The sequence below is a fragment of the Jaculus jaculus genome, chromosome 8, assembly GCF_020740685.1.
Source record: "Jaculus jaculus isolate mJacJac1 chromosome 8, mJacJac1.mat.Y.cur, whole genome shotgun sequence".
In the NCBI taxonomy this organism is placed as follows: Eukaryota; Metazoa; Chordata; class Mammalia; order Rodentia; family Dipodidae; genus Jaculus; species Jaculus jaculus.
The window spans coordinates 42,065,542-42,081,524 of NC_059109.1; the positions used below are offsets into that span (position 1 = coordinate 42,065,542).

At 41.3% G+C, this 15,983-nt stretch overlaps 1 protein-coding gene across 2 annotated transcripts in view; it reads right to left on the reverse strand.

Annotated features, from left to right (window-relative positions):
* Positions 1 to 15,983, reverse strand: part of Ino80 (INO80 complex ATPase subunit) — a 178,304-nt gene that overhangs the window by 50,412 nt on the left and 111,909 nt on the right. For both annotated transcript variants that reach the window (XM_045156229.1, XM_045156228.1), the window contains exon 27: positions 12,069 to 12,196. In XM_045156229.1, coding sequence (XP_045012164.1) covers positions 12,069 to 12,196 — 128 coding nt within the window. The remainder of the gene's footprint in view (positions 1 to 12,068; positions 12,197 to 15,983) is intronic.

Here is a 15,983-nt window from a genome sequence, read left to right on the forward strand (position 1 = left end):
TTAACTTGCCCTTCTACTTTTTTATTTTTATTATTTTTATCATTTTTTTAAATTGTTTATTTCTATTTATTTATTTGAGAGTGACAGAGAGAGAAAGAGGGAGGGAGGGAGAGAGAGAAAGAGAGAGATAGAATGGGCGCCCCAGGGCTTCCAGCCACTGCAAACGAACTCCAGATGTGTGCGCCCCCTTGTGCATCTGGCTAACGTGGGTCCTGGGAAATGGAGCCTCGAACCGGGGTCCTTAGACTTCACAGGCAAGTGCTTAACCACTAAGCCATCTCTCCAGCCCAGACCTGGAATTCACTATGTAGTCTCAGGGTGGCCTCGAACTCACAGCAATCCTCCTACCTCTGCCTCCCAAGTGCTGGGATTGAAGGCGTGCACCACCACGCCTGGCTACTTTTTTATTTTATTTTGTTTTTATGTTTTTTCAAGGTAGGGTTTCACTCTAGCCCAGGCTGGCCTGGAATTCACTATGGAGTCTCAGGATGGCCTCGAACTCATGGTGATCCTACTACCTCTGTCTCCCAAGTGCTGGGATTAAAGGCGTGTGCCACCACGCCCAGCTCCTTCTACTTTTTCTTTTTTCTTTTTTTAAAAAATTTTTATTTATTTATTTGAGAGAGACAGACACCGAGAGAAAGACAGATAGAGGGAGAGAGAGAGAATGGGCGCGCCAGGGCTTCCAGCCTCTGCAAACGAACTCCAGACGCGTGCGCCCCCTTGTGCATCTGGCTAACGTGGGACCTGGGGAACCAAGCCTTGAACCGGGGTCCTTAGGCTTCACAGGCAAGCGCTTAACCGCTAAGCCATCTCTCCAGCCCTCCTTCTACTTTTTCTACACGTGCCACCTGTCAATTCTTGGCAGGTTATAAGATAGCAAAATGGAGAGAACCATTGGTTTGGGAAGTTCTAGTGACTATTAAGTACTTAGGCACTCTAACCCTAAACTAAACCTAATCAGAGTTCAGAAAGGTACCACTGCTTCTAAACCCTGCAATAAGACCCTGGCTCAATAAGAAAGAGAGGGGTACAGGGTGAGGGAAGGAGGCAGGACACAGGAAATGTGTTAAGGACTTTCCATAGGAAAGGTGTGATCTTGGCCTTGCCATCAGAATCTCTCAGGATGTAGAGACTGTAACAAAAATGCTTCTGAATAACTGAGGCAGGGACTGGAGAGATGGCTTACTGATTAAGGTGCTTGCCTGTGAAGCCTATGGCCCCAGGTTCAATTCCCCAGTACAAGATGGCACATACGTCTGGAATTTGTTTGCAGTGGCTAGAGGCCCTGGTGTGCCCATTCTCTCTCTCAACCCTCTTTCTCTCTCTCTCTTTTAAATAAATAAAATATTTAAAAAATAACTGAGACAAAAGAGCTGCTAATAGTCAAGCTTGTCTCTTTTGTAGGAGCACCAACATGCTATTTTTAGCATTATATTAAAAGTCCTTTCAAACTGCCTCCCTCCCCAACCTCCCCCCCTCCTATGGTAGGTTCTCACTGTAACCCTGGCTGACCTGGTATTCATTCTTTAGTTCCAGGCTGGCCTCAAACTCAACAGCTATCCTACCTCTGCTGCCCAAGTGCTAGGCTTAAAGATGTGTGACAACATGCCAGGAACAACTACCATTGTAGCCTAATGATGCTATCTAGGTACCACTGAAGGGTGAAAACTGTGGTGGCACACACCTTTAATACCAGCACTCAGGAGGCAGATTTAGGAGGCTCAAGGCCATCTTGAGACTACGTAGTGAATTCCAGGTCAGCCTGGACTAGAGTAAGACACTAATTTGAAAAAATAAACAAAAAAATACTGTTCTGTAAATAAAGCTAATTAAATACTGTGGAATTAAAAAAAATAGCGCACGCGTGAGAGAGAAAGAGAAAGAGAAAGAGGGAGGGAGGGAGGGAGGGAGAGAGTGCGCGCGCGCACACACGAGGGAGGGAAAAGACTACATAGTTAATTCCAGGCCAGCATGGGCCAGAGTGAGACTCTACCTCAAAAAAACAAAAACAAAAACCCCAAAACTAAAAAAGACAACAACAAAAGAAGGCTGGACAGATGGCTCAGTGGCTAAAGGCACTTGCTTGCAAAGCTTGACAGCCTAGGTTAAATTCCCCAGTATCCACATAAAGCCAAATGTACAGAATGGTATATGCATCTAGAGTTAATTTGGGGTGTCTAGAAGCCTGGGCATACCCATACTTTCTCAACTTGCAAAGAAATAATAAAAAGAATATAAGTAAAGAGAGAGAAGAAAATATAAGTATTGGTAAGGATGTAGAAAAAAGAAACCTAGGCTGGGGTTATAGCTCAATTTGTAGAGCTACTGCCTAGCATGCACTAGTGGTTTGATACCCAGGACATGAACAGGGTGTGGTGGCAGATGTCTACAATCCTAGCACTAGGAGGTAAAGGTAGGATCAGAAATTCAAGGTCATCCTTTTTTTTTTTCCCTTTGGTTTTTCAAGGTAGGGTCTTACTCTAGCCCAGCTTGACATGGAATTCACTCTGTTCTCAGGGTGGCTGCGAACTCACAACCATCCTCCTGCCTCTGCTTCTGATGGCTGGGATTAAAGGCATGCAACCATCACACCCAGCAGAATCTACACTTTGCTCTTCACCAGTAAATATAAAGTTTAAGAAACACTGTTGCAAAACATGTGCTAAGGCTGGAGAGATAGATGGTCAGCAGCACTTAAGGCACTTGCCTGCAAAGCCTAAGGACCCTGGTTTGATTTCCCCAGTATTCCCATAAAGCCAGATGCATAAACAAAGTGGTGCATATATCTAGAGTTTGTTTGCAGCAACAGGAAGCCCTGGTATGCCCATTCTCTCTGTCTATCTCTCTTCTATCTCTCTCGGCTTACAAATAAATCATTTTTTTTTTAAACCCTGACCATGTGCTACTTTCAAAGCACTAACACTTTTTTTTTTTTTTTGGCATCCCAGGCTGGCCTGAGACTCATGACACTCTTCCTACCTCTGCCTTCTAAGGGCTTGGATTATAGGTGTGTGTCACCACAACCAGCAAAGCAGTGAAACATTTTTCTAAGCAAAACTTTATATGGAATCTCTCATAGATATAATAGATCAGGGCTGGAGAAATGGCTTAGCAGTTAAGGAGCTTGCCTGCAAAGTCTAAGGCCACATGTTCAACTCTCCAGATCCCATGTAAGCCAGACACACAAAGGTGAGGCAAGCACAAGGCTGCAAATGTCCATTAGGTGGTGCAAGTGCCTGGATTTGATTTTAGTAACTGAGGCCCTGGCATGGCAATTCTCTCTGTCTCTCTCCCACTTAAAAAAAAATAAAGGAAGGAAGGATGGAAGGAAGGAAAGAAGAAAAGGCTAGAGAGATGGCTTAGCACTTGTTTGCCTACAAAACCAAAGGATCCCTGTTCGACATCCAGGACCCATGTAAGCCAGATGCACAAGGAGGCACATGCATCTGGAGTTCGTTTGCAGTGGCTGGAGGCCCTGGCATGCCCATTCTCTCTCTCTCAAATAAATAGATAAGTAAATAAAACTACTAACTTGGTGTGGTCACATATGCCTTTAATCCTAGTATCTGGGAGGCTGAGGTAGGAGAGTCACCCAGAGTTTGAGGTCAGCCTGGGCTACAGTTAAACCTGCCTCAAAACACCCCCCTACTTCCAGAAAGGAAAAAAAATTAAGAAGGATATAAAGAGAGGGAAAGAAAAAAAAAAAAAAAGAGAGGGAAAGAGAAAGAGTGGGAATGCTAGGGCCATCAGCTGCTGCAAACAACTCCAGACACATGCACCACTTTGAGCATATGGCTTAGGGGTAGCTGGCGAATCAAATTTTGGTTCTTTGGCTTTGCAGGCAAGTACCTTAACAGTTAAGCTATCTCTGCAGCCCCTAAATCTTATTTGTAAAGCACTGCTATGCGAACAGCAGTATACTAGGTATACTGTATTATAACTAGAAGTTTAAGTAAATGCTTTGCACTCATTTGAAGTATACTAAATAAAAGCAGACATATAAGCAATGGCACAATACAAAGGTACTAGGATTTTCCCCAGAAGTAGTTATGATGCTGATAGATAGCATTTATTGAACATTCTCTAAGTGATAGTCACTGTTTATTTGGTTTACCTAGTTCAGCTTATGTAGTCCTTAGGACAAGTTTTAAGATAGGTGGTATTAGCCAGGCATGGTGGGGCACGCCTTTAATCCCAGCATGGGCGGCAGAGGAAGGAGGATCACTGTGAGTTTGAGACCACCCTGAGACTCCACAGTGAATTCTAGTCAGCTTGGGCTAGAGAGTGACCCTACCTTGAAAAACAAAACAAAACAAAACAAAAAAAAAAAAAAAAGATAGGTGGTGGTATTGTTACTCCCACTCTAAAGAAGTTAAAAGTCTATTAAGCGAAACAGGTAGTAGGTAGTAGGCTCAGAACTGGAGCAGACTGGATCTAGAATCCTCAGTTTAACCTTTATACTACTTTCCAGATGAAAAGGATGCTTACCACTAAGGACAAAACAAAACAGAACAGCAACAAAACCTCTTTAGAGGACAGTCCCCATTCATTCTGAGGTTTAATTCAAAATTGCCTCTGCCAGGGATCAGGGACCACTGCAGAAAAGGTGATGGAAAAAATGTAAGAGCCAAAGGAAGGGGAGGAGTGCTTTGTAATACCATCTTATAGACACAAAGTGGCTGTGCCACTCATGACCTCATAGTGGCCGAAGCTACCTACATAAGACCTGCATAATAGCAGGGGAAGCATGATGACATCAAGATAGAAGAGAGACTAGTTGGAAAGAAGAGATTCAGTGGAGAGAGAACTTAGGAGGAAAAAGGAAGGTGGTGAGAAGGGATTATGCTCATGGAATGTTTTCAGAAATACAAGTTATCAATCAAAAAGTTAATTTTTTTTACTTTGCTAAAACAATGTGAGGAAGCCAAATGTGGTGGCATACAACTTTAATACCTGCACTTGGGAGGCTGAGGTAGGAAGATCACTGTAAGTTGAAGACAGCTTGGGGCTAAAGACTGAGTACTGCATCAGCCTGAGCTACAGTGAAACCTGCCTAGAGAAAAAATGTGAGAGACAAATTAAGTATGATTCACAGACCTCTAGGCTTGGGGTAACTTTTATTTTCTGGGACATAACGCTTTTTAGCTTTTCATCTTTAGGGCATTATCAGCAAGAAAAAGTTGGGTTCTACTCTTATGTTTATTACTGTTTCTTTGTAGCCCAAGTATACTGGACCAATGAAACGCAATATGATATCCATATAATACAAAACACTTCAGAGGAAAACTATCTCAAGGTATTCATGGGCTCATGAATGTCTTCAGTCTATTTGTTTTACTTCCTTTTCTCCTACATCATATTTTCTAGTCACACTGGACTACTTCTCTAATGTCATACTTCTGCCTATTTATTTATTTATAAATAGAGAAGATGAAGAGCAGACAGACAGGGAATAGGCTTGCTAGGGCTTCTAGGCACTGTAAATGAACTCCAGATACATGAGCCATTTTGGATACCTGGTTTTATGTGGATACTGGCAAATCGAACCTGGGTCATTAGCTCAGCAGTTAAGGCACTTGCCTGCCAAGCCTATCTCACCAGTCCCCTACCCTCCCCCCCTTTTTCTTTTTTTGAAGTAGAGTATCACTCTAGACCAGGGTGACTTGGAATTCACTCAGTAGTTCCCCATGAACCACATAGGCCAGAGGCACAGGTGTCTGGAGTTCATTTGCTGTGGCTGGAGGCCCTGGTGTACCTTGCCCTTTCTCTTTCTCTCTCAAATAAATAAATAAATGAAATGCATTAAAAAAAAAAAAGACCTGTGTAAAAGGGGGGAAAAAAAAACAAACTACAACATCGAAATAGAAAAGAAACTAGTTGTACAGAAGGAATTCAGTGGAGGGAGGATTCTAGATAGACAAAAGGGAGGGCGGTGGGAGGGGATTTTGATCATTTGACAACAGATGTTGTCAATAAAAAGTTTTTAAAAAGACCATGTATAACTGATTATATATGTGTATATATATATTTAGCATAATGCCTTGGTCACAGGTGCCATTAAAGCAGATTTTACAGTGTGAGAGTTCTCCTTACCATTCTTAAGGCCTCATGAAAATTCAGTTCTAGAAATCTCAGCTTCCTAATATATTCAGAATCATAGTTCCCAAAGATAAGTTTGAAAGAAGCCAGAGTTCATAATATAATGTTTGTTCAGGATGAATCCTTTCCCAATGAGGTACTATACTTGGATGACTTGACTAGGCAAATTACACAACCCAGTATCTCAGATGTCATGATTAGCTATGGATTATCTGGACATGATTCTATAGTGTACAATTTTTACATATTAGTTCAGCTGAAGATCTGTCTGGATTTCAGTACTTAATAATAATCCCACATATACTGTCAGTTGACTGACTCATTTGTTGCACAGAAAATATTACATTGGGTGGTATATATCCTTAAGCTACAGACTATTACTTATGCAATAGGAATGAATTTCAAAAGAGAAAAGCCAGACATAATATAAGCCATCTGCAATAAATAAAAAGCTCTCTGCAACTATCAGAATACAAAAGAGTGTCCCTGATTATGATTTAAAGGCTGGTGGTAGGGATTTGTTTGCCATCTACCTGGATACCACTATTCACATGGAGGCTGTGTCTATTTCCATAATACCCCAATAGCTGACTCTGTGAATATAGGTGATTTTGTGAATGAGTTAAATCTGTAATATTTAATGATACATCTACATCTTTTACATATGCCTATGGCAAACCAAAAATTTCTAGCCCTGGAAACCAAATGTCCTCCTTTAATCTCTTAGCGAGAAATACTTATTTGGATGTCATGTCAAAAGATAAAACAAGCCGGGCATGGTGGCACACACCTTTAATCCCAGCACTCTAATCCCAGCACTCTAATCCCAGCACTCTAATCCCAGCACTCGGGAGGCAGAGGTAGGAGGATTGCCATGAGTTCAAGGCCACCCTGAGATGACAGAGTTAATTCCAGGTCAGCCTGGACCAGAGTGAGACCCTACCTCGAAAAGAAAGAAAAAAAAAAAAAAGATAAAACAACCAGCTCGTGTGGTGGTGCATGTCTTTAATACCAGCAGAGTGGCAGAGGTAGGATTGCTGTGAGTTTGAGGCCAGCCTGAGACTACATAGTGAATTTAATTTCAGCCTGGGCTACAGTGAAATCTTACCTTAAGAAATAAATAAAATGAATAAAATAAAAAATAAAACATTTGCAAATACAGAATTATATTTGGAAGATCTAATTTTATGCAACATTTAAGCTAAAGTCAGCTTTTCACTCATTAGAAAAAAAGAGGCTGTCAAGTTCTAAGCAACATTAAGTGATTTCTCACAGAATGGAAACTTGGCCATATAGGATCTTTACTGTCTTCTTGTTTTGCTTGCATTCCAGAAATACAAAAATAAAACAGGCGAAGGCAGAATAAAAACATAACAACAGGAGTGGGAGGAGGCCTACTAAATGAAAGACTAACGCTAATATGCTCTCTAGGTGTGCAAGAGCTTTAATGTCCCATATAAGTTTCTAACTTTTATTTTTATTTTTTTTCAAAGTTGGGTCTCATTCTAGCTCAGGCTGATGTGGAATTTACTATGTAGTCTCAGGGTGGCCTCTAACTCACTCACGGAGATCCTCCTACCTCTGCCTCTGGAGTGCTGGGATTAAAGGCGTGAACCACCACGGCAGGCCTCTAACTTTTATTTTATTGGAAGCTTTTCTTTATTTCTTTTAATGGTGCATAAAAGTAAATGTTAAAGAGAATACTTAAAAAAAAAAAACAACTTTTTGAGACTGAAGAAGCAAACAAGGGTCAAAGCATTCTGTTAAAGAAAGAAACAGGTCTGGAAAGCTGACTTAGCAGTTAAGACACTTGCCTGCAAAGCCAAAGAATCCTGATTCGATTCTCCAGGACCCATGTGAGCCAGATGCACAAGGGGGTACAGGCATATGGAGTTTGTTTTCAGTGGCTGGATGCCCAGGTGTGCTCATTCTCTCTCTCTCTACCTCTTTATCTCAAATAAATAAATAAAATATATTTTAAAAAATTTAAAAAAGAGAGAAAGAAGTGTCAGGTGCAGTGGCACTCCTTTAATCCCAGCACTTGGGATGTAGAGACAGAAGGATTACTGTTAGTTTGAAGCCAGCCGGGGACTACAGAGTTCCAGGTCATCCTGGACTAGAGTGAAAAACCTACCTCAAAGAAAAAAAACAAAAAAGATTAAGAAAGCACCAAGTGTATTCGATGAAAAGTATCCATCCAGAACTTCAATTCTTTTTCTTTTTTTAAAATTTTATTTATTTATTTATTTATTTATTTTTACTATTATTTTTTGGGGGGGTTTTGGAGGTAGGGTTTCACTCTAGCCCAGGCTGACCTGGAATTCACTATGTAGTCTCAGGGTGGCCTCGAACTCACAGAGATCCTTCTACCTCTGCCTCCTCAGTGCTGGGATTAAAGTTATGTGACACCTTGCCTGGCTCAACAATCTTACTTTATTTATTTACAAGTGGAGGTGAGGGGTGGAGGAGGAGAGAGAACGAATGGGTGTGTCAGGGCCTCCAGCTGCTGCAAACAAACTCCAGATGCATTGGCCACCTTGTTTATAGCTTTATGTGGGTACTGGGGAATTGAATTTGGGTCATTAGGATTTTTAGGCAAGCACCTTAATCACTGAGCCACCAGCCCCAGGAGGTCCTTCCTTCCCTTCTTTCCTTTCTTTCTTTTTTTTTTTTTTTTTTAACAAGGTAGTGTCTTGTTCTAGCCCAGGCTGACCAGAGATTTTACTATGTAGTCTCAGGCTGGCCTTGAGCTCAACGTGATCCTCCTACCTCTGCCTCCCAAGTGCTGGGAATTAAAGGTGTGCACCACCATACCTGGCCATGTCCCCTGTACCTCCCAACCCAAGCCCCAAACATGGTCTCTAGTCCAGGATGCCTCTTTGCCTCCCGAGTGCTGAGATTAAAGGCATGCATCACCATACTCAGCTAGGTCACTGTTTTTAGTATGTATTTATTTATTTTTATTAAACAACCTCCAGACTCATGTGCCACTTTGTGCACCTAGCATTATGTGGGCCTTGGGGAATCAAACCTGGGTCCTTTGGCTTTGCAGACAAGTGTCTTAACTGCTAAGCCATCTTTCCATCCCTAGGTCATGTTGTAATACTGAAACATGGTCATTATAAATGTTTATACTATGAAAGTGGCATTGTGAAAGTGGCTAAAAGATAAAGAAATATAGATTCAATCATGTACAATCCTGATAGCCATAATATTTACATTTCATTAAGTCATTACTCATAATAATATATATTATGGGCATTGTAATTTGGGGTTAGTACTCATTTGAGTACTAACTTCTTGGAATATAGAATGTGGTCCATTTGAGTGAGTAATATTAATACAAATGGACAAAAAAGAATGAGTTACATAGGGAATGTAACATTGAAGAAAATTACATAATTATGGAAACTGGACAACAGTTTTATTTTAATTTTAGAAACAAACAGTTGCAACATCTTTGGCTTCAGCATCCTAGATGAATATTATACATATAGCAAAGGAATGTCAGCATTTGTGAAACTTGGGTTGTAAATTTGCTTTTTCTTAATTTACAATACTCTATAGAGAGATGCATTGACATTTAGAAAAGGTTCTCAGCTGCCTTGTTTGTAAATACTACCCAGTAAGCACAACCCTGAAGTGTAGGGTTCTATCAAACTTAAACCATCTATATGTATCTTTATCTGCCAGAACTAACTTATACTGTGGTAGCTCAGCCATGTTTTCTTGGAATTTCCCTTTAACATGAATCAGCTTTTAGCATACTACAATATTCTGTGGAATTCTTGGAAAATAATGATCATTGTTTCCCTTACTAGGTTGATAGTATATTGTTGTTTCTGTAATTCTTAGCAGCTAAAGATCAGAATGGAAATATAGCACCCCCCCTTTTTTTCCCCCAAAGTTGGGTCTCACTCTAGCCCAGCCTAACCTAGGAAACTCACTCTGTAGACCCAGGTAAACCTCCCATCTCTGCCTCCCAGTGTTGGGATTACAGACTTGTGCAACTATTAGGACCTCAATATAGTTAAGATTTATATCAAAAATGGCTAGGAATGTGGCTTAGTAGTAGAGTGCTTGTCTTAACATGCAAAAGGCTCTATGTTCTATTTTCTGGACTGTGTGAGCATGTGTTGAGGGAAATAATCAACCAGGAAAAAAAAAAAAAAACCAAAAACGAGGGCTGGACATGCATCTGGAGTTTGTTCACAGTGGGTGAAAGGCCCTGGGTGCCTATTCTCTCTCTCTCTCTCACTCAAAAAAAAAAAAAAAAGACTGGAGAGATGGCTTAACATTTAAGGTGTTTACTGGCAAAGTCAAAGGACCCAGGTTTGATTCCCCGGTACCCACATAAAGCCACGTGCACAAGGTGGCACATGTGTCTGGAGTTCATTTGTAGTGGCTATAGGCCTTGGTGTGTACATTCTCTCTTCTTAAAATTGTTTTATTTTATTTTTATTAATTTATTTGAGAGAATGAGAGAGGGAGAATGGACGCACCAGGGCCTCCAGTCACTGCAAACGAACTCCAGATGCATGTGCCACCTTCTGCATGGGGCTTACGTGGGTCCTGGGGAATCGAGCCTTGAACCGGGGTCCTTAGGCTTCACAAGCAAGTGCTTAACTGCTAAACCATCTCTCCAGACAAAAAAAAAAAAAATTCTAAACAAACCAGAAAGTCTGTCATCTTAAGAGCATTCAAGGGCTAAGCACTGTATAAAATCTAAGACTTAGTATTACATTTACCTCAGATACTGCTTATATCTCTTAGTAAAAAAAGTTGCCAGATTATTAAAAGGAGCCCGCCCCTAAATATGAATTCCCTTGAAAAAAATCCAGCAACCCAAGCTTGACTTCTGAAGACCTGAAAAGCCCTCCCCAATGCTGTCATCATTCCTTCTGCTATGGTTCCAATTCCCTTATTCTTAGACAAAGATGATCATGGTCCCATCTCACATACTGGCAATACCTTGGAGCAGCAAGGATAGATTATAAAGCCTTATGTATGTAAAACTCAAGGAAAAACAAGAATATTCACATATTCCTGATACCAAGGTGTTATAACCTCTCCAACTTTCCTGTGTAAGACTTCACAACAGTGGTCTGTGATGATTTGTTCTTTTGCTTCTATACCTAAGACATCTTCATCAAATAAAATGTTACTGTTCAGACAAGAAAATAAAGAAACTAAACATATAAGTAAGGAAACCACAAAAGCTGCCTCACAAAGCTATGTCTTAAATGGCCAACTAAGTGGTTGTAAACTTTGGATGTACACTTGGAATCACCTCTGGGGATTTTAAATATCCTAATGCCAAGACCTCATTCCAAATTTATTAGTCAAAATTCTTTAATCTTAGCTGGGCGTGGTGGCGCATGCCTTTAATCCCAGCACTCGGGAGGCAGAGGTAGGAGAATCTCCGAGAGTTCGAGGCCACCCTGAGACTACATAGTGAATTCTAGGTCAGCCTGAGCCAGAGTGAGACCCTACTTCAAACCCCCCCCCCAAAAAAAAATTCTTTAATCTTTGAGAATGAGATTAGGCATCAGATTTTTTTTTTTTTTTTTTTTTTTTTGAGGTAGGGTTTCACTCTAGCCCAGGCTGACCTGGAATTTACTATGTAGTCTCAGGGTGGCCTCGAACTCACGGCAATCCTCCTATTTCTGGCTCTTGAGTGCTGGGATTAAAGGTGTGCACTACCATGCTGGGCCAGCAGAATTTTTAAACAGCCCAGATGACTGAAATATGTAGTTAAGTTGAGAAATACAACATTAACGCTGGTTGATTAGCTGTTCTTCAGGTTTTTAAACTGAAAAACTCCTATCTTGATTTCTATACAGAATTTCAGAGACTTCAAGAGACAAAGAGGGTTCTCAGGAAGTATGACTGACACTAGGTATGGATATTTGATTTTGCCAAATAACATGCCAAGGAACCTATGTTCCCAATGTCCCTCCTCCTACCTCCAGCAGGTCTATCATCCTGGTCATCTGAGAGTAGATAAGAACCCTATGTCCTTGAGACTTGAGCCGAGTGAGCAGAACATCAAGGGCATACAGCTTTCCACTGTCAGTGATGAGGCTCTCCTTGCCTGGGAAGAAGAAAACGGGATGGGGGAATGTAACTTTTTAACTGAAACAACAAATCCACTGCAAAGCTGTATGCAGCCAAAATTTCTACAATAAGGACGGGAAAGTGCTCTAGAGGAAGAATGAAAAGCCTTGTGAAACCCTGACTCCAAGAGTGGTCTGCGAAGACTTACCTTGAATGACGGAGGCAGAATCTGCCTCCCAACTGATGGTGCTCATTCAGAAATCTGCTCCATATTCCTCCCCCCCGCAAATATTTTATATTTATGAAAGATGCAGGGGGAGAGAGAGAAAGAGGGAATCAATGGGCATACCAGGGCCTCCAGCCACTGCAAACGAACCCCAGAAGCATGTGTCACTTTGTGCATCTGGCTTACGTGGGTCCTGGGGAATCGAACTGAGGTCCTTTGGCTTTGCAGGCAAACAACTTAGCTGCTAAGTCATCTCCCCAGGACCTGCTCCACATTGTTACTCATGGGATACCAGGTACACAAGGGTACCTCTAAATGATGTCAAATGTACTGTAATTAATTTGTTTTGTTTTGCTTTTTGGGGGTAGGGTCTCACTCTAGTCCAGACTGACCTTGAACTCACAGTGATCCTCCTACCTCTGCATCCCAAGTGCTGGGATAAAAGGCTTACTGTAATTAATCTGAAAATTTTGAAAAATCTGTGTTTGTTCTTGTATCTCTAGAAAAAAGTAGTTTCTTCTAGTTCTGTGATTGTTTTTCTTAAAGCATGAGAATGTATAGAAACAAAGGCTGCTTTTGCCTTCCCTTGGAGATACTAATACATGCAAATAAACATACTTTGTTTACTCGAGGTATTGTTTCACTCTAGCCTGGGCTGACCTGGAATTCACTATGTAGTCTCAGGCCAGCCTGGAAGTCATGGCAAGCCTCCTACCTGTCTCCCAAGTGCAGGGATTAAAGGTGTGTGCCACCTTGCCTGGCTTAAACATACTCTCTCTCTATTTTAAATTTATTTATTGCCGGGCGTGGTGGCGCACGCCTTTAATCCCAGCACTCGGGAGGCAGAGGTGGGAGGATCAATGTGAGTTCGAGGCCACCCTGAGACTACATAGCGAGTTCTAGGTCAGCCTGGACTAGAGTGAGACCCTACCTTGAAAAACCCAAAAATAAAAGTAAAAATAAAAAAATTAAATTTATTTATTTATTTTGAAGAGAGAAAATGGGCATATCAGGGCCGCCAGCTGCTGAAAATGAACTCCAGATGCTTGTGATACCTTGTGCATCTGGCTTACATGGGTCCTGGGGAACTGAACCTGGGTCCTTTGGCTTTGTAAATAAGCACCTTAACCGCTAACACATCTCTCCAGCCCAAATAAACATACTCCTGAACTAGAAGGAGGGCTTACTTATCCTACCCCTATCCTTAGTGGGATTAGATAAAAGGGACTTGTACTGAGTGATATATTTCTACTTTTTCAGAATGACTTTGGGTTTTTGTAAAATGAAATTGCTTTCACTCACTAACTTGTGTTTTCTTTTTCCTCTTCCCACAAGAAATGCATTCTCCAGCCAAATATCTGTAAAGAACACTTAAGTAACAAGTTTTCATCTTATCCATTCAGTATCATTCAACTCCCATCATATTTCAGGAAGTAGAGTTTCCTGTTTGTAGACTGGTTCCTAAACATGTCCTGAACAATTGCTGCTATTGAGAAAGAAAGGAGGTTTGAGGGCTTGGGTAAGAGCATAAATGAACTGTCTAGGAGACACAAAAAAGAGAGAAATAATATAAAGATTTTTACATTGACAATAAACTACTCCTGAAAGTCAAAGAGAAAACTGTTAGGTCAAACTATCCATCGTTAGTATCTGGGTTTGAACTCATGGCTTTTGTTCAGAAGTGCAGAGGCTAACTATTGACAGTGATCCAAGATCTCAACCGTCATTCTGGCCACTACTGCACAATTATTGTCTAAACTGATCAAGAGCGGATGTACTGACAGCACCATAACAAATCACCAGTTGCTGTTTTTGCTACAAAGCTACAGGTCCTGGATGTTTACTCCTCTGCACTGCAGCCTGCCTTTTCCCACCTTCGGAACACTGCCAGGACACATCTCTCCCTTCCCATCCCCTCCCTGTCCTGGTGATGGTACACACCTTTGTTCAGACTCTTTGTTTAGTCCTGTTTAGATTAGGGAAATGCTCCTCTTCTTGTTGTCTCCTTACCAGTACAATCAAATGACTGCAGCTGGGACAAAAGTGACTGCTAAGCCTTCTCCCTGGCAGCAGGGACAAGGAGGCCAGGGTAAATTCCAAGCCCGATCACACAGGAATGCTTTCTTAGCAACTCACAAATTTCCTTCTTCTTCGTCTTCTTTTTTTTTTTTTTTTTTCCCATTTTGTTTTTTGAGGAAGGGTCTCACTCTGCCCCAGGCTAACTTGGAATTCACTATGTAGTTTTGGGGTGGCCTTGAACTCAGTGATCCTCCTACCTCTGCCTCCTGAGTGCTGGGATTAAAGGCGTGCACAACCATGCCTGGCTTCAAGTTTCTTTCTTATCACAATTACCCCTTCTCCTTTACTTGGATTGCCAGGAGTCTCTTGATTCTGACAGCCTTAAACATTTCAGAGGGAACTACCACTCAGCTGTAGAGATTTGGTTTCTTTTACTGCTTTCATTAAAATCTCAGCTTTAAAGCCTGGCATAGTGGCAGACACCTTTAATCCCAGCACTCAGTAGGCAGGTGTAGGCAGATTCCTGAGAGTTCAAGTCCACCCTGAAACTACATAGTGAGACCCTACCTTGAAAACCAATTAAAAGAAAAAAAGCCCTCAAGATGAAGCCTGGTATGGTGGCCCACTTAGGCACTGAGGTAGGATGATCATTATGAGTTCAAGGCCAGCCTGGGATACAACATGAGTTCCAGGTCTGCCTGGACTAGAGTCTCTGCCTAAATAAATAAATAAGTAAGTAAATAAAAAAGTACCAGAAAACAACAAACCAACAAACAAACAAAAAGAATCATGATGAGCTGGAAGATAGCTCAACAATTAAAGAGGTACTTGCTTGTAAAGCCTGCTGGTCTAGGTTCAATTCCCAAACTACCCACATAAGCCAGACATAAAAGTAGCCAAAGCATCTGATACTCCTTTACAGGGCAAGAGACCCTGGCATCCCACACAAATGTGTAAATAAATAAAAATTACACATGGTAGCTCATGAGTCTGGAGTTTATTTGCAATGGCTGGAGGCCCTGGTGTTCCCATTCTTTGTCTCTAATAAATAAATAAAATACAAACCTTAAAAAATTAGAAGAAACAACAGAAGAAGAGTGGGCAAGCTAGGCTCTTCAGATTTTTGTAGCCTGCTACCTATTCTCTCCATAGATAAGTTCCCTCAACAAACAATAGGGCATATACAAATCTGCCTGGGATCTCAATTCTGAGAAGTGCCAACTGATTTTAAAATCATGATGAAAAATAGTTTTCACAATTCTTGTTTCTCATATCTACTTTGGTGGACAGAATGAACTGATGTTAGGATGAGAAAAGCTCAGAGGTAAAGACTGAACAGTAAAATGAACTCTAATGCCCACTAAAGAAGCAAGAAGTTTTGATAGCTTGTCACTATGTAGCCCTTGTATAGTCCAGAAAGGTGGAGGTGAATGGACTGGACCTCTGGCACTTTGGGAAATGAACACAGGGAGTCATACATGCTAGTCAAGTGCTATATTCCCATACTGAGCTATATCCCCAGCCCAATGGGTCCTTGGACTGCCTTGGAGGAAAAGGGCCAAGAAGAAACGACTTCAGC